The following is a 22,978-nucleotide window of genomic DNA, read 5'->3' on the forward strand; positions in this document are numbered from 1 at the left end:
TTGATTTCTTTTCTTCCTTATGCTCTGCTGATTCCATGATTCTGTTAAATAGATGAGCACTAAGAATATATATCTACCATTAAGAATCAGGGACTTGATGTACTGGATCAGATTATCAAAGCAGATATTTTGATCCCCCGCTGCTTGAGAGGTAGTCTGTGCTCATCCATGAAAATTTTCTTCTGACCTCCATGCAATTATTGTATTCTGTGAAGCATGCAATATAAACATCAATGCTGTTAATACCCATAAATAATTCTTCCTTCTAAAAATTTCTATCTGATCCATGTTGTTGACTTACAGATGAGGTTGCTAAGTATCTCCCTAATGAAATTAACTATTACAGGAGCTCTTAGGAAATGGAAAGCTAAGACAGCATGAAGAATTAACAACCATAGCAATCAACTAAGACATAGTGCTGCTTAAAATAAAAATATGAAGATCTACATTCTCCAGCAACTGCTCATGAAAGCCTTAACCCTCCACTATAAGAAATAATTACTAGGTAGAGCTGTACAAATAATACGAATGGGTGTGTGAGGGGAAATATGCGATAACATACTTGGGGTTATTCCAAAGCTAGATGTTTGATGTCTTTTGCGAGGTCTATGTCAATATAGATGCTAAAATAAAATAAATGTTTCCAGTTAAATAAATCTAATTTCTCTTTAGGAGGAGGGGTGAAGTAGGAGAAGGTTTATATGGCTATATGCAAGTCAGGAAAACTGGAAACTGCTGGGAGTTGCACACTTGATCTGGAGAGTGCTGGGGTGCTTCAGGGAAGTGGTGGAGTCACCATCCCTGGAGATGTTCAAAAAAACAAGATGTGGCACTTTGGGACATGGTTTAGTGGGCATGGTGATGTTGGGCTGATGGTTGAACTTGATGATCTTAGAGGTCTTTTCCAACCTAATGATTCTATGATTCAGTGTGGAGATGACTGAGGTGCCTACTGAAGTATGGATTTTGGTATTATTAGACTAATTGGTTAGGTTAATAGCCAAGATGTTGCCTAAGAAACGTTATAGTTCTATTTGGAAAAGCAAATTGTGGGATATTTGTCCTTATAGTAACATATATTGTAACATGAATGTGGAAAGGAATCTCGGACAGTCTAAACCAGATTAGTTTTGTCCTTGTTGTAAAATGTGGCCTGAGACTAAGCAGAGGCAGTTCCTTCAACTAAATCCTTATGGGCCTCTGCATTAGAGATTTAAATGTGAAAAGTCTGTTTTCTTTCTACATGCATATGAAATAGCATCCTACATTTCTTGGCAGTGATGGGGGTAGTGGGGAGTAGATGAACTTCTGGTATTTTTTTGCTAGAGGGCACTGTAGGGCCAGAAAGGGATATATTAAGGCATAAGGCTCTTCATGGTGAAAAGTGGTTCTTTATATATTTTGCTGGAATGAAAATGCCTGTGAGAGCTCAGACTGCAGTAAGCTTAGAGAATAAGCCTGAATACATCAAAGCCTGATTTTAAGTTAATTCTGTATTAAGATGATTATTATTATTGTTTTGGCTATGTAAAAATAATCAGAATTGAGGAGTGCTGGGTTACTTCATTAATATAGGACTGATGCTGTATTTGACCTCAGGCTAAATTCAGCAAGGTATTTTAGCCAAAAATAAGGGACTTGTAATTCTGAAAAAGCTATTCTGAAAACTTACTTTTTAATTAAAAATTTTAAAGTGAAACTAAAACCAACATAAAACTTTAATTTCTTACAGCAGGAAATAGTTACAGGTTGAAACCTAATTTCTCTTGATTGAGGCACAAGGAAAAACCTGTTATTTGCAGTTCTGTTGAGAGTAGCAGAATTTACCTTAGCAGTTCAGAGAAACGGGGAAAAAAAATATTCCTTCTGCCTATCAGACAGGGTTTTCAAAGAGTCTGAAATTTAAGACTACCAAAGTGATGCTGTCTTTTGCCTATAAAACTGGGAAGTTGCCAGAGGCCAGACTCAGAGCCTACTGGATGATTATAGGAGAGGTGAGCAGATTTTTAAGCTGAGGTTGGAGGGGAAAGTACATGACACTACATAAGTGGAGATTGCTGTCACTGAGACTTTTTGGTGATGTATCACGTGATACCATTCAGATCTGCCCTCTGCTGACAGTAGTGTTTGGTGTGTAAAAGTGCTGTCTTTATATTTCTTCATGAAGCAGAACGTGATGGCCTGACTGCCAGGTCATGGGGAAGGTCAAAGCAGGTTTTCGCAGACACCAATGTGATTTCTCTCACTGGATTACACTGAGGAGGTCTCTAAAGATCTGACTTCAATCCCTTTTGTCTGCCTCTCCTTGTGTTGCAGTTTGCTTCATGGAAGAGAAGAAATAGGATCAAGTTTAATGTTGCTGTTGTGGTTTATTTTTATAAATATTTTTTTATTCCCCAACCACCACCTCCACTTTATTTTTCTTTCTTTGGTGTGTGTTGTTAGTTCCATCACTGTGTGGTGAAGCACCAGGGGCAAAAACCAGTCAGGTGGTAACATCAAGGCCACATGTTTTAATTGTCTCAACCCAAAAAGGCAAAACTAGACAGTACTTTGAGAGGCAGAGTGTTGCACTTTGTAGTGACAGGCTGAATTAGCTGTAGTGTATCGGGAATGACTGAATAAGAAGCTTGCCTGGTTTTGAGCTGCAGCAGTTTACAGTGTTAATGTAAGACCTCAGTGATGTAGACTTACTGGTACTGGCCTGTAAACTGTAGCCCTGTTTCAAGTGGGCAGTTATAAACTGTGTTTTAAGTTAGCTGAATGTAGAAAATGGGAAGGATCATGTTAGCACTAATAAAGGAAAATGGCATGAGATATTAAATAACTGTTATTATAAGATACTTCATAAATCCAAAGGAAGTAGAGGGGGAAAAGACCTATGAGGTAATCTAACAAATCCATTCTAGAGGACTGGCTTGCTGTTTGAAGTATATAATCATTATCTGTTACTCCAGACTAGCTTTAAATGCCCCAAGCTTCAGTATTCTTACTGCAGGCATGTGGGTGGAGAAGAGGAAGGAAAGGGCAATAGGCTTCTTTTCTTCTGAAGCCTTTCGTGAGATTTACATGTGGTTTTCTCTATTTTGTCTTTTTGTCTATTTTTTTAAATTATTTCCGTTGTGTTTTTCTATTTCAATGTCAGAAAACCCTGAAGAGTGAGGTGACTTTAATCATTCTGAATAGCTGTGCTATCTATATGTGACTATTCCCTTTTTCTCAATTTTGAATCTTTTTTTTTTTTTTTCTGTCACAGCTGGTTTCACTGGCTAATCACCCCAGTAGTGGTAGTGTGTGGAGTGAGAATAGTAAGGATATTTTCTTATGCTCTCTCCTTCCTTCTCTTCTGTCCCCCCTTACCATGCTTCCACATCCTCACTGGGTAAATATCCCTTTAGGAGTAAGCAATATAATTATTCCCATATAGAGCTGGAAGGCAGTAATGACTTGCCACAAAGAAAGGTAGTATGAGCAGTGGAGCCTTGGTGAAGGTATCATGCCGCTTAGAAGGTTGCTAGAGTGAGCAGTTCATGTTTGTCTTGTGTTTGACGATCATGAACTTGAATGTACACCTGCTTGAAGAGGGAGCACACATGTAATGGTCTGTCCATGTTTGAGAAGAAAGTATAGAACCATTACTTAGCCTCTCTGTATGTTCTTACCCATATTTCTTTGTTTCATTTACTCTGCAATTGCTTTTTCAGCCCGGTCAAAGAGTTTGGTGATGGGTGAACATGTTGGGCCTCCCTCTAGACCTTCTTCTCCAAACCCTCAAGACCGTGTGCTCAAGTGTGGCTGGCTGAAGAAACAAAGGAGCATTATGAAGAACTGGCAGCAGCGGTGGTTTGTGTTGCGTGGGGATCAGCTCTTCTATTATAAAGATGAAGAGGAAACTAAACCTCAGGTACGACTAGAGAACTGTAGGGCATATTGGTTGCGACTTCTGTGTGGGTCACAGTCACTGCTTTGACAGCTCATTTCAGTCACTCTCTATCCTAGCCAAAACCATACACACTTAAGGAGGCTCAAAGGCAGGAGACATTGCAGGGAGACTTAGCTACTACCCAGGCAAGCAGTAGAGCTTGGGAGGTTAGAAGGTGTTTATTTACCCACTAGGGCATGCTGACCTCTGAATTTCAGTATGGCCATCTATGAGACTGGAGTTTGACTGGAAGAGCTATGGAGTTCCAGATTACTGAGACAGGAGTGAAGAATAGTGCTTTGCCACTGGGGACTCATTATCTCCCAAATAATCCATTATTAAGCAAAGAGGTGAGCCATCTGCTTAGGGTTAACTTGTGTGGGTAAAGTATATAGGTTTTGTTACATGCCAACATGCAGGACTTGAGAATGTGCTGTAGTATGTGTTTTATGGTGTTTTATATACACCTGGGAGTTACTGCTTTTCTATGCAAATTCTTAAGAGAAAGAATTGAGGCAAGGCTTTGTGCTGCCTGAGTTTGGAAGGAGGAGTGTGTGTCTGACAGCAAAAACTAATTTAGTGGACTGGGGAAAAATGTGACCTTATACAATGGAGAAAAAAAGAAAACCATCTGACATTTGCTTATATCAAAACTTTTAGACTTTATGAAGCATGAAGGAAAGAGAAGAACACTCCTGGTGGAAACCACTGATTCAGTCCTTCTGTGCAATATGTATTGGATGGTGTCACAGAGCCATCCCAAACTAGACTGTGGAAAGAAAATGGACAGAAGAAAGGGATAGGATCAGAAAGTTTAGGAGCTAGCAAAGAGAGAAGGGATCAGCTAGCAGTTAGATAATTTAATAACAACCACTAAATAATAAATGAACAAATTGACCACAGTAGGGCTACTTAAAAATGGTACGTTTAGATCAGCTGTATCAGTTTGTCCATGCGACAACAAATGTGTGCAAGGAAGCTTTCCAAAACACATTTATTCTTGCAAAAGACTTAGGAGATTCTAATTAACTATGTGCTGATTAGCCACAGGGCAGTTTACTGGTGATAAAGGGTAATAGACAGTCACCATGCAACACTCCCATGGGCATGCAGCATGGTTAACTAGCAACTTTTTGGTAGTGAATATTTTAAAGTTTTTAATAAAGTGAATACTGCACAAGTATGTTTCTCTTGAGCCAAGTATTAATTAGTGGAATTTTTTACTAACTTCTTGCTGCTTCACGTGCCTTTTGTGAGTGTGTTGCTGGTCTAGCACCAATTTCTTACAATTAAATGCGCTTCTCTAAAACAAGTTATAATGAGAGGACAGTGCTCCTGCATCTAGGGTAAATACAGAGCTGAGGACATTGCAATTGTTAGTCTGGACTCAGCACTAAATTCAGGATGATTTTCTGCTTCTCTGACCTTTCTATAGCTACAGCAGTTAGTTGGTGGCGGGGGGCAGGGGGGGATAGTGTTGGCTACAGGATGGGATAAAGCTTACAGCTGACATGAATTTCTTATTCAAGTTCTTCAATATGCCTGTAAAATATTCTTGCAGCATTTGAGCTAAGGGCTTTCCTAGCTGCTGTAGTATATTATGCAGCATATTTCATGTAGTCATTGTTTTGACTGGCAGGCCTCTAACTGGAGTCATTGAACAGAGGGAATGTAACTGAATAAGCCAGACAATGTCCCTGTACTGCTGCCTCCTGATGAGCCAGTACAGGCATTACAGAGTGACAGACAGCCTGTGTAATATCATCACCATCCACACGCTCATTATAGCCTATTATTAAACTACTTCATACAGCTGTGTGCTTAACTGTTACACATAAATTTTATTGTAGAGTGAGAATGGAAATGAGTTTTCCTCTGTGAGACTGATACACGCATGGTAGATGCATGAGGATGTTGGCTGCATCTTATGTTGTGAGCTTACCTAATCAGGGATTTGATCCATCATTATGGATAGCCTGCTGTGTAAAGGCTAGAGAGACTTGAACTCGATGATGTAACCTGTTGTTGTTCAGGACTTCAAGCAACAACTGACTTTTGCATTTTTAAGACAAGCACCTTATCTTCCTATACCTTTCCACGGGCAGAGCTGGGCATTTCTGAACTATATCAGTGAACATGGTGAGGAAGGACCTGCATCAGGTAGTCATGTTGGAAAGGGTTTCTTTAACCCTGCCCCTTTTTGGTGTCAGGGTTCCATACATTTATTATTGGGGGAAGCGATTTTGTATGGCAGGATACAGGACCATGTCCTGACTATTCTTTTTAACAGTTGCAAACTAGGATTCTCAACTGAGTTCAGCTAGGACTGTAAGCATCCCACAAGTTAGATGTACTTTTGGAACCTGTAAATAGCTATTGCTTGGGATTCTCTGGAATGAAGGAACAGTGGTATAGGCATGCTTAAACTGCTTAGGAACACAGCTGTGACCCTGGCAGATCTTTGTTACAGGCCATATAGATATTTTCATCAGTTGATATTATTCCTTAATTTCTTTCAGCTCTGAAGATACTCGTGTTTCTTTTAAATCTTTCTGGTTTAGATATCAAGTATGACCTGCAAGGTTGAATGCAAAAACTAAATCAATAACTTCACTGAAATTCCCATTGATCTTCTGCCTGCTTGATTATTTATGTGTACTCTGGAAGAGGGTCGTATTCTTATTGTTTATCTGACAAAGTCAAGTGAGATTTATGCCATAATGTTTCAAAAGAGAAACCTTAAATGTATTTTTATTTATGGATGTTGCATTGACTATTTTAATGAAAACCTGTGCTTCCAGGTCCTTAGAAGAAATTGTAGATTTTCTTGCCTTGAAAATACTGCTGAAAAGATAGAGCTGTAGTCTGATGACTGGAGAATGGCATAGGCTTACTGTAGTGGAGAGGAGTTATTCTGTGGTCTTAATGGATCAAGTACTGTTGAAGGTGTGTGCGTGTTTGTGCCATATGACATAGTTGCAGTTGCACAGTCCACTCCATCAGATTGACTTCTGCGCCAAAGGTTAGAGGGTAAACTCACTGCCATTGCTTTTCTTGAGTATTTTCTGAGGTGCCCCTGTGAGGACAGAGGGAGGGGACGACTGACCTACAAAGAGCTTTTGATGCTCCTACTATGTCAATACATGTGTGGGTTTTTAAAGTAGCTTTGGGTTTGTTTCTGCTCCCAGGGTAGGAGGTAGCATGTGCCTCTCCCCAGTTTCCAGCAGCCACTCTGCAGTTTAATTAACCTTTCTTTCAGTATTGACTTGATATGATAAAAGGCTTTAGTGCATCTGCAGTGGGCTTGAATTTTGCAGTCTAGGAAACAGAATTTTCTAGAATATGTTCTGGCCACTGGACTCTAAAGATGATGTTGCATATGATACTTTTCTGTACCATTTTGGAATAATTTGTGATGCATCTTCAACTTTGTCATGTTGTCTTTCCAGTGTTTTCCCTGTATCTTTGGAATGCCTTCAGTGTGTCTTCTAATTTCAGTGAACCTCAAAGTCAAAATATAGGACAATAGAATTGGGAGAGAAGGGTGCGGAAAGTTTATCCTGTTCTGTTGACTTGTTTTTCCTTTGTTTTAAAATTCGCAACCATTCTAGATAAACCACTCGGTATGAGCTTTGCTAAGTACCCTCCTACATTGTGTCCTTCTACAGCCTTAACTTTTCACTAGGTAGGTGAGAGGAACTGAGCCCTGACACTGTTCTGCAGCACTACCTAGGCTGCTTACTAGAGGATTAGAGCTGACTTGATTCTAGTTGGTGAACAGAGATAGCAACAATGTGGTCTCCACACAACAAACTTTATATGTCAAATTTGGGACACCCAAAAGGGGAAGTGAGAGCAGCAGGGCAGCTGCACGTGTAATGTGAAGGGAGGTCATAACACACAAACTTGGTGAATATTTTTATTCATTACACTGGATACCTGGAGAATATTCCTTGAGATTGTAATGGGAATTAACTGTTACTTAATGGGAATTAACTGTTACTTAATATCTAGTAACAGCAGGACAGTTTTACATTTCTCCCTCTTCGCCAAGGGGTCTGCATAAGCCTGCACATCTCTGTCCTCTCAGACTATGCACAAGTTTCCTGAGCTTTTCTTGTCAGTAGAATCCACCTAGTGGCTGTCCATTTTTTCTTTCCCATCTAGGGTGCACTTTGCAAGGTGAAGGAGCAAAGCTGTACTTAAATATGAAACAGGCTGAAATTTCATCCTCTTTCAAGTCATTGTGGAGATTATTAGCTGCTAATGAAGAGAAGCTGGATTTGGTTTGTTCTTTTTCCTTGCAGAAACAGCCAGCCAACACCCAGAAAAATCTTTAAAATAACTGGACTTCATTGTTCCATCTATTCCACCAGCAATATGCAGGCTGGACTGTTGCTGTTACTCATACCTGTAGGTGCTCTTGTAAGCCTCTGGTCCAGTGTGACTCGTAGGTGTAGCTTGATTGAAAAAATACAGAAATCTGTTATAGCCTTGGTTTAGAGTTTTCTAACATGTAATCAGCTTTGGAAGTCTTCTGTTAATTTCCCAGTACTGACTCTAGAAGTTTTTAAGAGCTGCTTCACAAAATGTTCCCCCAAACAAAATCTAGTTCCAGTAATGTTAGTGAAAAACTTCCCAGGGTTTTCCAAAAATGGCACTGTGACAAAAATGGCACTGTGACAAAAATGGACTGTTGGATAAATTCAGGTGGAATCTTACTCAAGAACAAAGCCAGGTTTTTTTATTTGGTTTGTTTGGGGGTATTTGGACAGGTGGAAATATAGAGTGTCAAGAACAGAGGAGAGATTAGTATTAAGGTGTGAGTTAATTTTTCTGTCAGAATCTGCATTGACTTTTTCCTTTCTTTTGGAAAAGTATAAAGTAAGCAGAATGTTAATATTTCTCTAAGCCTAGGAAGAATATAAACCAGCAAAAAGAGCATGGCTGATAGTGCGTTGGTGGTAGCCCAGGCTAGATATCCTACTAATCTCTTCTGCCCTTAAAATCTATAAAACAGTCTGAAGAATACAGAACTTCAGAAATTGGCTGTTTTATCTATAGTGTTCTCAGATATTGATGAAGCTCAGGCGTGCCAGATCTTTAGACTTTTTTCCAGTGGTCTAAGAACAGACAATTTTCCTGTCACTTGGGAGTGGAGAAGCAATTGCATAGCAGTAATTTCACAAGTATCGGGATGTTAACTGATTGTAGTAACCGATGTGTATGGCCTTAAATGACAGGAAGTCAAGTAACTTAACGTTTTCTTGAAAATGTGTGAGATCAACACATCCATCGTTAAGTACTACATGGGGGTTTTGGTGCTTTTTTTCCCCCACTCCTTCCTCCATATTGCTCAGTGGCACTAATTAAAAGGATGCTTCTAGAAAAAAGGCTAGTGTTGAGGTTCCTATGGAGTGAGAGAGGGGGAAAGAATATTGTGTTCTTTGCTTTTGCTACTTTTCCAGTTGGTTTCCATCTTTAAAATGTTCAGTGGTTGTTCCTCTCGAGCACTGACCACCAGTGTAGCTAGCTGTTCTGACATTTCTCTAGACTGAAATATGTGGAATACATCTTCAGTGGTGGCTTTGGATGCAATAGTCTTCATTCCTCTGCCTCTCTGATATAACTTAAAGATGCAAATTCTCTTAAAAAAAAAAAAAAAAGAAAAAAAATAGCACCTTTTTACTTGTACATGTCTTGTTCGAAGATACTGAACTAATTCTGTAGACTCAGTTCCTTTTGTGGAAGCAGCTGTGGTTACAGGAATGTTGTCAGTATCTTATAGACAGAAGAATTGTGATGCAGCCAACTTAGTTGTTAGATTGGCATAAATTTTAATTAGGTATGTCCAGTGGCACAGTAGATTTACCTTGTGGTCCAAAGTGCCAGTATGAGTCTTTGGAAAGTATCATTTGCTGTGGCTGGAGTGACAGGGTTGGCTTTTTAGCCCTTGAAGTCGCAAAGAAATCCTGAGTATAGCTGATGCAGGAATGTCCGCTGGCAGCCTGAGCCAGCAAGTCACCTTTTTTGTCTTATTGACACAACTATTATTGAGTGTCTAGATGATGAACAGAGGTAAGGGAGCTATTTTACAAGTTCTTGCTTGTGTAGCTCTGGAAAAGTTCTTCACAAACACCTAGGCAAGCTTCCTTTGTCATTTTGCTCTTTATTCCTGGCCTGGGCCATGAGGATCTGAGACAACAATAGACCTAGCCGTTGAACTGTGGAATCTATCCTTAGCCTGCTTTAAATATGATGCAATTTGACTTCCATCTCTTTCACTGAGACTAAGGCTAAGTCTGGCTGTGTGTTAGCTTGAGCTATTTAATCCTTAGAATTCAGGACCAGAGATAATTGATCGGTATAAAGGTGGTGTAGAAATTTTGTTCCATGTTCAGCTAAAATCAAGATGTTCATGTAGTCAGTTCGTCCTTGGCCTGGGATTCAGAAATGCATATCTGAGGGCAAATCTGAGTCCCATTATTCTTTCCCTCCCATCTTGTATTTTTAACAGTGACTAAAATGCTGTGTTAAAGGTAACGGTATGAGAATTAGGATGATCAGTTTCTGGCACCAACTGTGTTTGTTGAGGGACTCAGTCAAGAAAAGGAAGATTTCCACTTGTGTTTCCTGTGTCACAGCTCTTCCTTAACAAACCCTGGCTCCACAGAACCTGATACAGGGCAGGACTTCTCAATTGGTCTTGTTAGGGAGGGCTGTGGTAATACCTTTAAGGTATGAACACTTGTCCTCTTAAGATTCTCCCTCAAAGCACCAAGGCCACCGAAGGTTGCAAGGTGATGCTATCATCAAAAATTGTATTTGAACCTTCAGCTTACTGGAAGGTCTGTAACCTATTTGCTGCCCCTTGAGCTGTTCAGCCGTCTCAGGCTCCCAAAGCCCGAAGGATGGACGAATAACTTAGTCATGAATTGAAGTTTATTTCTGGGGCATGCTTTGACATATATCAAGTTAGACCTTGGGGAATTTTAACTGATTTAATCCATCATTAATTTACTTCCCAAGCAAGATTGCTAATGCAGTCTGAGTGGCTGCTGGATAAGGACACATCAATCTGTTTAAATTTAGTAATGTCTTTCTACCAGTGACAGCAACTGTCAGAATTGATACACCCTCGCTGCAAAGACGAATTGTTATTATCTACCTTTTCAACTCTGTTTATTTAGAGTTCTCCATTGTGTGCCGTGCAGATTGGTCAGCTGTGAGCTAGGTACACTGTTACCCTCTGGAGAAGCATTTCATCCCCTAAAAGGACTGGTTATATAAGACAGAAGAGCTCAGCACAATTCACTGGTGTGCAGAGAGAAATGCACAAGAAGCTGATATGAAGTGCTTTGCTATATGTACACCTATAACCCTAAAATACTTTCCAGAGATGGTCCAAAATGTTGCAGGCTTTTCTTGTTTTTCATAGGTAGAGTGAGCATCCCTCAATTCTTCTTTCTGAAAAAAGAAATCATTCTTGTTCTCTCATTTCCCTACTCTTCTTCCAGTTGTTATGGTACCAACTCAACTTGCTGCGACTTCATGTGCACGCTGGTAAAGACGAAGTAGCTATACTGGGGTACAGTCCCCATTGTCACTGTGGCTGCAGCAAGCCCTGCATTACTTCCACTGTCCTTTGATTGTGGGTGTTTTTCTGTTTGTTTTTTAAATGAACTCTGCTACATAGTTATATTCCTCTTCTCTCCATTCTGTCCAAGCTAGTTAAAATGAGAATTAGAAACAAGTCACTTCATTGAGAACTTTCTACAGAATATATGAAATCAAATATGTTCTGAAACGGATCAAAAAGGAAGTGTATTTTGACTGGGAAATTCTTTGGTTTAGAGTGTTGGTTCCAGCAATTTATGCCTCTCTAATCTCTTCTAGAGTAAACGTCATCCTCTGGTAGGTAGCAAAGGTGTGTGCCATTGAAGGGGTGGGGGGCAGGTGACATCGCACCATATGGTTCATCAAGCATGAAGAAAATCCATTTGCTTGGTTTTGTTGCAGAAGAAGAGTGACCCAAGGCAAGCAAATTACAATCTCTGGAAGGGACTGTGGTGTGAGATTTTGGTTTAACCCTTTGACTTTATCACTGACTTAGTTTCCTGCAGAAAGATGGGCTTTCTGAAACTCTTTAGTTTGACAGCACTTTTCTGTGAGCTGCTCCTGCTCTTCACTGTAAATACAGTCTGAATCTTCTGGTCTGTATACACTTCTGTACATCTTCACCATTCCATGCTATAAAACATCAAAAAGCTGGCATATGTATCATTGGGTTTTTCCTAAAATACGTGTGACCTGGCCACGTGTATTTGCCAAATTTATTAATTCAGGCTGAGGGAAAGAACCCTCCATAAAAGTGTGCCTTTTTCTGAAGTAACACAGGGATTGATTCAGAGTCCTGGGTTCTACTTGATTAGAAATGTGAGGTTTAGGTAACTTTCAGATGGGGGGTCTATGTTCGCTTTATACTATTGAATAAGGAAGGCCTAACTTTTATTTTGTGCTGGCTTGTAGACGCTACCCATTTTGAGACTGGCTACTTTTGCTTAGAGGGCTTCTTAAGAGAGGATTGTACCTTGAAGAGCGTGAGTTACTGTCTCTTTAACAACGTTTCTGCAAAATGTAACTTGGTCCTCCATGGAAAACAGCTGTTAACATTTAAAAGCATTACATCTTCTGACAGAAAACAACTATTCCCAGCTTTCATATGGTACCTGAAGCGCTGAAAGTCTGATCAGCTGGAATCAACTGATATTGTATTTGTTTTTATTTGTACATTTCTAGCTTGTGTTAATAAGATAATGACCTAAAAATGTAAACTTACAGCTGAGAATGCATAAACACCAAATTTAAGTTAAACTAACAAAACAACCTTAAGACTTTTTTTTTTAAGCCAACTTTGTGATTTTTGGGGTCCTTTCTTGTGGCTTCTTGGCATTCTTCTCTTAGGCTATTCTGAAATCCTTTCTGGTTTCAATTGTGCAACTTGGATGTTTTATTTTTCTTCTGCTCATGCTGCCATTTCACCACATCCCTAGGAGTGTTCCATATATTCCTAAAAGCAGGAAGAGTTTGAATTTCTGTGTGTGGTATTAAAACTCTAGGTTCTTTATTCTTCATAAAGAAGCTTTTTTTTTTTGAAAGACAAAACAAAGAATTGTGACCCTTCCACCTATCCATATGCCCTGACCCATGCGCTTCAGCCTCAGGTTGACACAAGAGCTATTTTTTATCCCCTCTCTTCAGGAAAGTTCATTCTGTGGTATGGCAAGCAGATGCTTACGTTTAACAGTTTTGTTCATTGTATCTCCTGAATACGGTGTCCCTAGGAGCATGCTATGAAACTACTTTATAAACTTTTGCATTCCGTATGAAGAGATGGGGAGAGAGCGTGGACCTCTCAGTATATCCAGTTGAACCATTTTTGTTTCTGAGAACTGTGTTATAGAAACCAGACTGAGAAAAGAAGTATTCCTACTTAAGCCAAAATTTGAGACTGCTCCATGTCAAAACAGCCTAGCCTTTTAGTAAAAGAAAGATTCAGGGTCCTGTCTTTGAAAAAATCTTGCTATGTTCACTGATTACTGTTTGGTCGTTGTTCCTGTCTGACATAATATTCCATGACACTGCTTCTACTTTGCGTGAACCTTGTGAGTTCCAGTGCACACACAGCTTTAATGTGCTTGGGAAATTTGCTCTTCACCTTCTGGAAGACAGTTGTGGTGGTAATTGGTTGTATCACTTTAATTTTCCAGGATGCTGATATCAAAAGTATTTTGTCCTTTTAGTCAAGAAGTCAAAGTTATGTAGATGGGGAGACTTGATCCTTTTAGAAATTCCTGTTCTATGGGTCATCTGCTGGGACTTCATGGTGGAGGTTACACTGCAGACAGGTGCTTCTCTGCCCCATCCTCTTCTAGTTCAGCCATTTACCCACTCCCCAGCTGATCACATAGGCACAGCAGCTCTGCTCTGCTGTTCTGGTGGGCAATGCTCCTTGTTTCCTTCAGTAGAGAAAAGGGAGGAATAAAAGTGTCATTCAGGTCCAACCCTTCTCCTTCCTTGCTGCTGGAGCACAGCAGCTGTGCAAGCTGCAACATCCAAATTTTGCAGGGGCTGCAGCAGGAAAGAAGACAAATGTCTGCCCAGTGGGGCTGCATGATGCTATTTTGGGCTGCACAGCCTATTGCAGAATGGGGCACAGGGGAATGTACTGCTGGATAGCATGTGTAGCTTTCTGTTTAATATTTTATTCCCTTTTCTCCTTTTTTCCGAAGAAAAGTTAACTTCTATCTTCCTTCTTTTTCCTTCTTATTGTATCTCCTGGCAAATAATAAATTTCTGGGCTGAGTAGTCTAGAACCAGAAGTATTTAATAGTCTTTCACTGGTTTCAGCATGCTCTGCTCACAGCTCACTCTAGCTACGAGTGTCAGGTGACTGTTAGGGTTTTGGTTTTTTTTATGTGGACAGAATGCACACAAAAATATATAATATCCACTTTAACACTTTACTCTTTCCCTCTAGGATGCTTTGTGGAGCCAGCAGGTGCTGGCTTTGGCCCCTTGCAGAGTTTGGCTGAACTCCTCTGGCTCTCTTCTGAGCTGTCCTTGCCGTCATCATTCAGTTTGTTGGGTTTTTTCTCTCTTTCAAATGTTGATTTCTCAAATGTGTGACAAATGTGTTACAATGAACAATGTGCTACAAAACATCCAACCCTATCTTCTGCTGTTACACTAAGAACAGAATTTGTATGTTTAAATGCAAGAAACAAAATTGAGATAGATATGTAAATACACAATTTCCTCAAAGCAAAACCAAAGATATCTAAACTGAAGGCCTCAATACAAGATCTATTTGTTTGAGTGTTTCTTTTTTTTTTTTCTTTCACAATCATTTTTGCTTTTACATTCTGTAGAAGGAAGAGCGATAGTCTGCACTGTTGCACGTTCAGCGTATGCAAATGATCAGGATAATTTTGCTTCTGGAACTCTTATTTTCTGATTTTTAATTTTTTTTTTCAATGTGGCAAAACTGGGGTGGTGATGCTGATCTGTTGGATATAGAGTAGAATTTGGTTTTCTATAGGCTATGAATACTCAGATTCAGGGTGTCTTGCATTTCTACCTTTGAACTATGCATTGTCCTGCAATATATGATTAACTTGGAGTAGATTTTCATGAATTCTGGATGATAGAGAATCCCCACTCCAGAATGTTGATCTGGCTTATCAAAGGAACTAAATGAAGGTCTATAGCCTGATGCCACTGAGGGATGACAAAACATTGTCATGTCGCTGAATCTGTAGTGACATGGCAGGTTGAGTTCTGTTTTGTGAAGAACAAATTTGAGCACTTACGAGACATTTTTAGTCTGCAATGAACACATCCTTTCAAAGCAGCAAGTTATTTTAATAGGGGGGTTGTCAGAACTGGAATGCCAACTTGTAAACTTCCATGACTCAGTGGTTATTTCCTAGCTGAAGTATTTTCCATCTCAAGCATAACTGTTCTGATAATTTATTTGTAGTAGTTTTTGAACATTCTGTTTTCAAAGAAGAGAGTAAAACTTAATTCATTTACATTTAATACATGCTGGCTCCTTAGTTTATTACAGTGCTTTCTCCAAACAAAGCATTTGCAGGAAAATGTATTACCAAGGGGCAAAGCCAGGGACATTGTGCCATAACAGATGTAATAAAAAATAACACAAGTGGCTTCTTTGTTTTATGGAGAAGATTTCAAAGGTCATATGGTGAGTTGTTTTCTATTAGTCGAAATCCTGGATTGTCTGTCTCATGAGGGACTAATTGTATTATTCAGTAATGTGGATCTGGAGGTTGACAAAGAGTGTAACTGGGATTAGTTTTGATTACCAATGTTATGATGCTCCAATTGTCTTGGATTTGGCTGTTGCCAAATTGGTTGGAGAGAATGTAACTCTGCATGTTTACTAGAGATATGCGTGAAAACAACTGACTGAAACAACTTTCTCGTTTTTCTGCTCAGCAAAAAAAGATGGTTTGGATGCAGCTTCCATTCCAGGGCAGTTCAGTGCAGGAGCAGGAATTGCTGATTACACTCTTCATGGCTTAACTCTTCAGAGTTCCAGTTCTTACTGCCTTTTATCTGTCTTATTGTGTGTATGTCCTAAAGAATGTTAGCTGAAAAACTGTTAAAATGCCAAAGATTAAACTAAAAAAAGTGAAGAAACTATGAGGTCCAAATAGCATGCTCGTTCTTATTCCTCCCATGTTACTGGACAAGTGCTTCCTATGATCCTTTTCAGATTTTCTATAGATGAAGATGTTTTTGTTCACTTTGAAGATATTAAGTCACCAGCTATACAGAATTCCCAAACTTTATGTTAATTATGCTTGGGCTCTATGGTCTCTTGTATTAAAAAATAGTCCTGTTCTCTTGCAAACCTAAATCAGCTGCTCTCCTCCAGTATCTCCCTGGGAACTTCTATGCACTGAGAAGCTCTGGAAAACAGGTAATTTTCTTCAGTTGCAGAAATAAAGATTTAGAAATAGATCTTCAGCTGCAACCGGAAATTACAGGACAGAGGAAGAGTAGTTATAATACAAGATTAAACTTTTGCAAGGGGGTAATCAGTTATGGAAACAGAGGAGAATCACCTGTGCATGCTCAGAGTGTGGTTATTGCAGAGGAAAGATCATTTGACCAGGAGGGTCCACTGTGAGAGAAAGGACAGGTGAGGCAGGTGCATGATCAGCTCAATCTTTTCTTTCTCAGGAGAGTGAAAAGGAGGTGGTCTCAGTGGAAGAATGAGGCTTAAATTTGCCCTATGTGTTATGTTTATCTTCTTCTCTTTACCCTCTTTGTGGCCTTTCCCCTTTCACTGGTGTTTGTGTCCCTTACAGGGTTTGATACTACTGCAAGGCAATCAGGTGAACGAGTTGCCACCTAATCCTGATGAACCAGGGAAACATCTCTTTGAAATTGCCCCAGGTAAGCCAGCATTTAATTTTAACATAACATCGTCTCATTCCCATTGGTTGTCATTAACGATAATTGAACTGTACTGATCACTTCACTTCTAAGCATTCTGATACACTAGCCAGATTATCTAGAGAGACTGGGAAATGGGACTTGACAGACTGCTTGGTGGTCTTTGTTTTGGCTATAATTGCTGCCATGGTACCTCATAAAAATAGTAATTGAGATGCGTCATGCTCCTTGATTTTTTGTTTGTTTGTTTGTTTGTTTCTTCTCTATTTGGAGGGGGTTCATTGCCTGGGGTGCTATGTGGTCTCCCAAGCTCTTGTGGTTTTCTGGTTGTTATTGGAGAAGCTGACATAAAGCACAGCACAGAACTTAGGGAAAAAGGGGCATGCAGTATCGGGGATGGGGGGCTTCAAAATGTTTCACTTTTATGCAAAAGGTTTAAGAGAATAGGTGACCTGCCATGTAAAAGAGGTTGAAATTTTGTTAGGTAGAAGATCTAATGAACTGTCAGCATAGTCTTAATGTAAAACTTCTAAAATAATTTTAGCTTCTGTGCAAATGCTTTCTGTGGTCTGGCTTGGTATCTCCAGGGTATATTTAGAGTTAAACTCCCTGTTGCAGCATAGGAGCAATAGTATTCACTTTATTCAGTTCTGGTCGTAGTTGGGAGAGGACTCTCACTGTGCATAGATTTGAATGCAGTATATTTTGGAGGTAATTTCAAGTGGCAGGATCCACAGAGAAGAAAGCTATTGTACCACTAGCAGTGTTAGACTAGAGGAGTGAGAATGATGAACTGGGTTAGTCCTTCCACAGCTATCTCCCAATACCTGAAGACTGAGTTCTTGGGAACAAGGAGGGAGACAAACGTGACTATGGTAAGTGTTATGCGAGTGTACTGACTCAGTCGTGCTTTACTTCACAGCCAGTTTCTCCTGCATGGACTACCTGTCCATGCTTCTTAGTATCGTCTGTTTCCCTGCAGTGTCGGTGATGTTGATAGGGTAGATAAAAGTAATTATGTCAGGCTGCTTCTCTTTTAATGGAGTGGACAACACAGGGAACATGTGTCTGTGTAGTTGAATGTTACTGTTGTGAGGCAGGTGTGCTTTTTTACTTGTGTCTTTGGAGTCTTTTTCTTACCCCCTGATCAGGCTGCCTTGAAGTGCCTGTGTTGCACACCCTCTTGACACAGTATTGGGCAGCGCAAGAGCAAAAGGCAACGCTGCAAGGTTTTCAATTACACCAGCAGACAGGGTTTTGCAATAACTCAGTCATAGAATCCTGTTTGACACACAGGAAGCTACTTTTGGGGAGAAGAGATTTGTCTTTATTTTCTGTTCCGTATCACTGCACGCTATCTGTTAATACCTTCTTTTTCTTATACTGCACCATGCCGTCATAGGCAGGGCCCCACAAACAGCAGGGCACTGGGCTCACAGTGTTGCTTGCATGGAAGACCTCCAAGGAAGTGGTGTTCACTGAATGTGACACGTCTTCTGCACCATTTTCTAATGATTTTTCAAACCATACTGTTGTAGAAGGGCTGTGGACCTGGGACGTGAAAGCACATAGGCTGTTGTCATTGTGGCTGATCCCATGTGTTTTGGCAGCGACCTGAAATCATTAACTGAGCCACAGACTGGCTTGGTTTAGTTTCCTGCAGATCTGAGTTTGCCCTCTGGTTCCAGATGGGAAAACAGTCACTCTGTGCTTCTTGCCCAACCTGTCAGGTTATATTACTGTATGCTGCAAAAGAATTGTTCTGAACTGCAGGGGACTGTTGCTTAAGTGGAGTTGGTAAAGCAATGCCATGTGGCTACTTGAAAGAGGCTATCCAGAAGTAAAAAAGTGACGCTGTTCACAGTATAGTTGTGAATCCCAGGACATCTGTGTTCAGCTTGTGGTTTTGACATTACCCTTCTCTGTGGTCCCTGTAAAAATGATTCGATCTTAGTGCACCACTGTCCTGCCTGCAAAATTGAGATCTTTTCCCTAACTTGTAGAGCTAAATCCATTCATGTTTGTAGCAAACTTAGTTGCTACATGGATAGCAAGTATTGAAAAGTGCTGTATATAGCTGGTCAATACAGAATGTGACTCGGTACACACATCTCTGGACAATGTGGCCTGAAGAGTTGCCCATTCTATTCACAGTACGTTTATTCTGTGCTGGTTTTGGCATAAATGCCTTTTCTTTTTTGCATGTGTTCTGAAGTGGCTGTTCTGTGTGGTTGCCAGCCTGCAGAACACCCACGTAGTGAACAGCTCTTAAACGGCTGCCAGATAGGAAGGGGACCACAAATGATCTTGCAGGACCCAAATCATCATTTTCCATCACTTCCTGTCTTCCCCTGTGTTGGATGTATGGCCATGATCATATGTCTGCCTGATTCTGCCTCAGTTCTCCACTGTAAACTAAGGCTATATAGTTTCTATGGGGAAGATGAGATTTTTTTAGTTGTCTTAACTAACTTGGGGATCTTGTGAATATGGGTTCATTCCATAGCCATAAATATAGTTTCAGGATTTTGCTGTGCTTGTAAGCAGCACAGCTTTACCTAACAAAATTAAGAACAGAGTGCAGCATTCCTAAAATGTTCCCATAGCGTCCTGATACCAACTTATATCAGACCTCCAAAAACCTATTTTGGGATCAATAGCATTCTCATCACTGGAACTGTTGCTGGGATCTTCCCACCTTTCCTCTGCTGTAGGCTGTGTAAAGCTTGGCTGTGGGAGCTGCTTCCTCAGAGTGTAGGGACTAGAGTAACAGCATGTCCTGTGCTGTAACAGAGCATGTACTGATTTTCTGCTGAGTAACAAGAACTAATGATGGGTATTGTGTATTATTCATGTTTCATCAAGTTCATTTCTAAGCTGTATAGTGCAGCTGGGAGAAGGGTTAAATGGGGACATGAGAGGCTGCAGAACAGTTCTACAGTCAAACCAGTGTTAGATCTGGTGGCAGGACTTCCTGAAATACCTCCTTTGGCAGAGATATTCTCTATCCTCTCTTCTGGGGAAACTATGTAAATTTCTGGGCCCTTTTTAACCCATTCGTGTGTTCTTCCCTCACAGCTAGTGAAGTTAAATTCAAAGTGGAATGGCAGCATAAGCTGTGGTCTCAAGTTGCTCTCATGTTCCAGTGCACATTAGCAGGCTGGGGGGGACATTTTTACAAAATTATCAGGGTAGTATGAGGCTAGGTGCAAAGCTTTAACCATTTGGGGTAATCATCATACAGCAGCTGGTATTTCTGATGGAAATAACAGCTGGTTGTTGCTTGTGAGAGGAGGTCAAATCTGGTAACAGAAATAGCAGCCGAGTGTTTAGTAGGGACAACAAAGCGATGCTATTTTAGCCTTGGTTTACAGTGCATTTCAGAGTGATGTAATGCAGTGTGTAAGAAGCACAGTGATTGATCTCTGAGGATGTCTTAAGGAATATTGATGGCTTAAATGCTCCCGAGATCTCACCTTTTAGACAGCTGACACTTTTAATGCCCTGTGGCAAATAGTCTGCCTAGTTTTATTCTTTGGTCTTTGCAGCACTGTGAAATGAGACGCTTATGTTCTCTGCAGAGTCAGAGGTAATTCTCTGATACAGTGAAGTTTTCAGAGTCAAGGAATGGAGTGGTAAAAAGGTTCAGAAGTTAGAAGTTGAAAAGCGTTGTCTTTTGATACGTGTGACAAGGGTTATTACCAGCTCATCGGAGAATAGCTTTTCTTTGTAGAAACCTTGGTGACTTTTAAGAAGATTCTTCTCTTCTGCTTCAGAATGGATTCAACTGGACTTTTCATGGAGAGTAAGAGGTGAAAGATAAAAACATGAACAAGAAATTTTCCATGGATTGCCCGGTACCTCTTTGGCTAACATCCTCTCTTGTGATGCAGGAGACACAAGTTTCTGTTCCACTGGGTTTAGACTGGACTCAGTCACCTGCATAGTGGGCAAGCACCCTCAGCGACTGGTTGGTTTGTGTTTTTTTTTTTCTGGGAAAGATGTTTTTGCTTCTTTTTTTACTATGAAATCATTCTAGACTAATGCTCCTGTCCAAAGAAAATGTACCCTTTTCTATTTCAACAAACTGTTAAGTTATGGTTGAAAGCAGCCTCACTGAAAAATTCCTGACCAAAACTCATGGTACACATCCCGGTGTCTCCTTATCAATAATGACAGCTAGTTCCCATTTCTTGCCACAGTGCTTTCTGTCAAGGTCAACAGTGACAGCTCTTATCTGGATCTTTCTGTGAAAATAAGAGTGCAGTTTTGTGATAAGTTTAATTTGATTTCACTGGAAACTGCTGCTGAAGATGTTGATCTTGCTTTCCCCCTTTCCTCTTGGCTTCTTTCCCAATATCTAATCACATGTCTCACTTCAGCTCTTACGTCTGAAGAAACAGTTTTTGAAACAGCTGGGTTTTAGGTTGATCCAACTAAGTTTGATGGGCACTGCACCTTCAGGTTGCTTTTTGAGCTCCAGTTGAGTAACACCATCATCTCTCTCTTCACTGACACAATTCAGTCCTCTTCAGAACTGTTATCTCAGGCTTTTTACGGACTCAGCCAGAACAAAGATGACTGTCTGTGTATGATTCACATGTAGAAGATTATTTTCAAAACTTTAGAAGTCAGAGCTTGGTGGCATGCTCTTCAATTAATTAGAAAGACTGAGCCTCAATATAGGCAGCTTGCTTTTACAAAAGGGACTCCTTTAAAGTTGGATTAGTCATTGTATTCTGACAGAAGACTGAGGCAGAGTAAAATATCTCATCCAGGAACTGTTGTGCAGGGTTTATGTAGAAGGTATTTCACTGCCTTGTTTGTGCTATACAACAAGCAGGAAATGAAGAAAGGTGGAAGCAGAAGGTGTGAGTCCTAACTCTTAAAGGGACAGTAATTGTTCTGTAGGTAGCCTGTCAGTGTTAGCGGTGTCTTACAGAGCAGTTGGAGTGTCAGCTTGTTTGTATTGTTCCAGTAGGTTGAATGATGCCTACAAAGAAGTCTGCTCTGTGGTATGCTTCTGTGTCCCAGGCGATCAACACCAATTAAGTTATATTTGTGGCCTTTTTATCTCAGTACCTGTTGAGGTGGTGTGTAATTAAAATACCTGGAGGAAAAATTAGAAATTCAGACATTAAAAATCATTCCATGTTCTCTATTATTCAATGCAAATTGCAATTCTAACAAACAGCAGGAAACTGAGTTTGCTGCTGATAATTAAATCTTCTCCTGAAGTCTACAGCTGATAACTGACTATGCATATCTGAATACATGATGATGTTCATATTTTGAGTGTTTTATTTAGGTTTCTTCGATTTGGTACTCAACATATTGACTGTGAAATGGCAGCAAAATAATGTAGTTCTGGATCCTACTAGAAAAAATAAGACAATGTAATTTCAGCAGTGTGCTGTGGAAACATGTAATAAGTGAGAGCTGTGGACATCACGGAGTGTCCATGGCATCGCGTTGACCTGCATGAAAAGATTGATGGTCTTGGTTTTGCAGTTGAGGTCACTGTCTGATCTGCATTTAACACTTCTAGATGTCTGGAGTGCAGCTGAGGGCATGAAAATATTTGTATGACACTAAAAGTGATAACTGTCTTTTGGAATATGAGATAGACTTTCCATTTATTAAGGAGGGAGAAACCTGAAATGTCTCCTCTGAACAATCTTCCCAAAGGAATGCCTAGAATGATAAAATTGCCTGCCTTCTTTGCAGTCACAGAGTCTGGAAACTTGTTTATTATTACCTCATAACTTGGGTTGAAGACCTTCAAGATAATAAAGTCTTAGCACTAAGATAGCGACAGGTACATATGCTTGGCTTTTGCCAGTTGGAGGGTCTCTTTTTATGTGCAAGACAAGTGCAGCCTGAGCCTCCTTGGATGTGCGTATCCTGCGCTTCCATGCCTACAAAATTGTTGATATACTCTTCTGTATGTTCTGCTTGCTCTGTCTGCTCCTGAGCGCTAGATGGTGCTGGTTCTTTCCACCTTGTGCGTGGACACTTCCTGTCAGTTATGGCGTGTCTTGAATAACGAGTGCAAGTTCGTGCTGTAAG

The 22,978-nt window shown here is 40.2% G+C and overlaps 1 protein-coding gene across 2 annotated transcripts in view; it reads left to right on the top strand.

The window, feature by feature from the left end:
• The first annotated feature begins 3,709 nt into the window (after positions 1-3,709).
• ARHGAP22 (Rho GTPase activating protein 22) overlaps positions 3,710-22,978 on the top strand; it is a 141,901-nt gene continuing 122,632 nt past the window's right edge. The window contains exons 1-2 of one of the 2 annotated variants that reach the window (XM_086466515.1): positions 3,710-3,904; positions 16,822-16,909. In XM_086466515.1, the coding sequence (XP_086322641.1) occupies positions 3,725-3,904; positions 16,822-16,909 (268 nt within the window). In that variant the 5' untranslated portion in view covers positions 3,710-3,724. The remainder of the gene's footprint in view (positions 3,905-16,821; positions 16,910-22,978) is intronic. The other variant, XM_086466514.1, reaches the window with a different exon arrangement.

This window comes from Leptosomus discolor, chromosome 6 (genome assembly GCF_034619465.1).
Source record: "Leptosomus discolor isolate bLepDis1 chromosome 6, bLepDis1.hap2, whole genome shotgun sequence".
Lineage (NCBI taxonomy): Eukaryota > Metazoa > Chordata > Aves > Leptosomiformes > Leptosomidae > Leptosomus > Leptosomus discolor.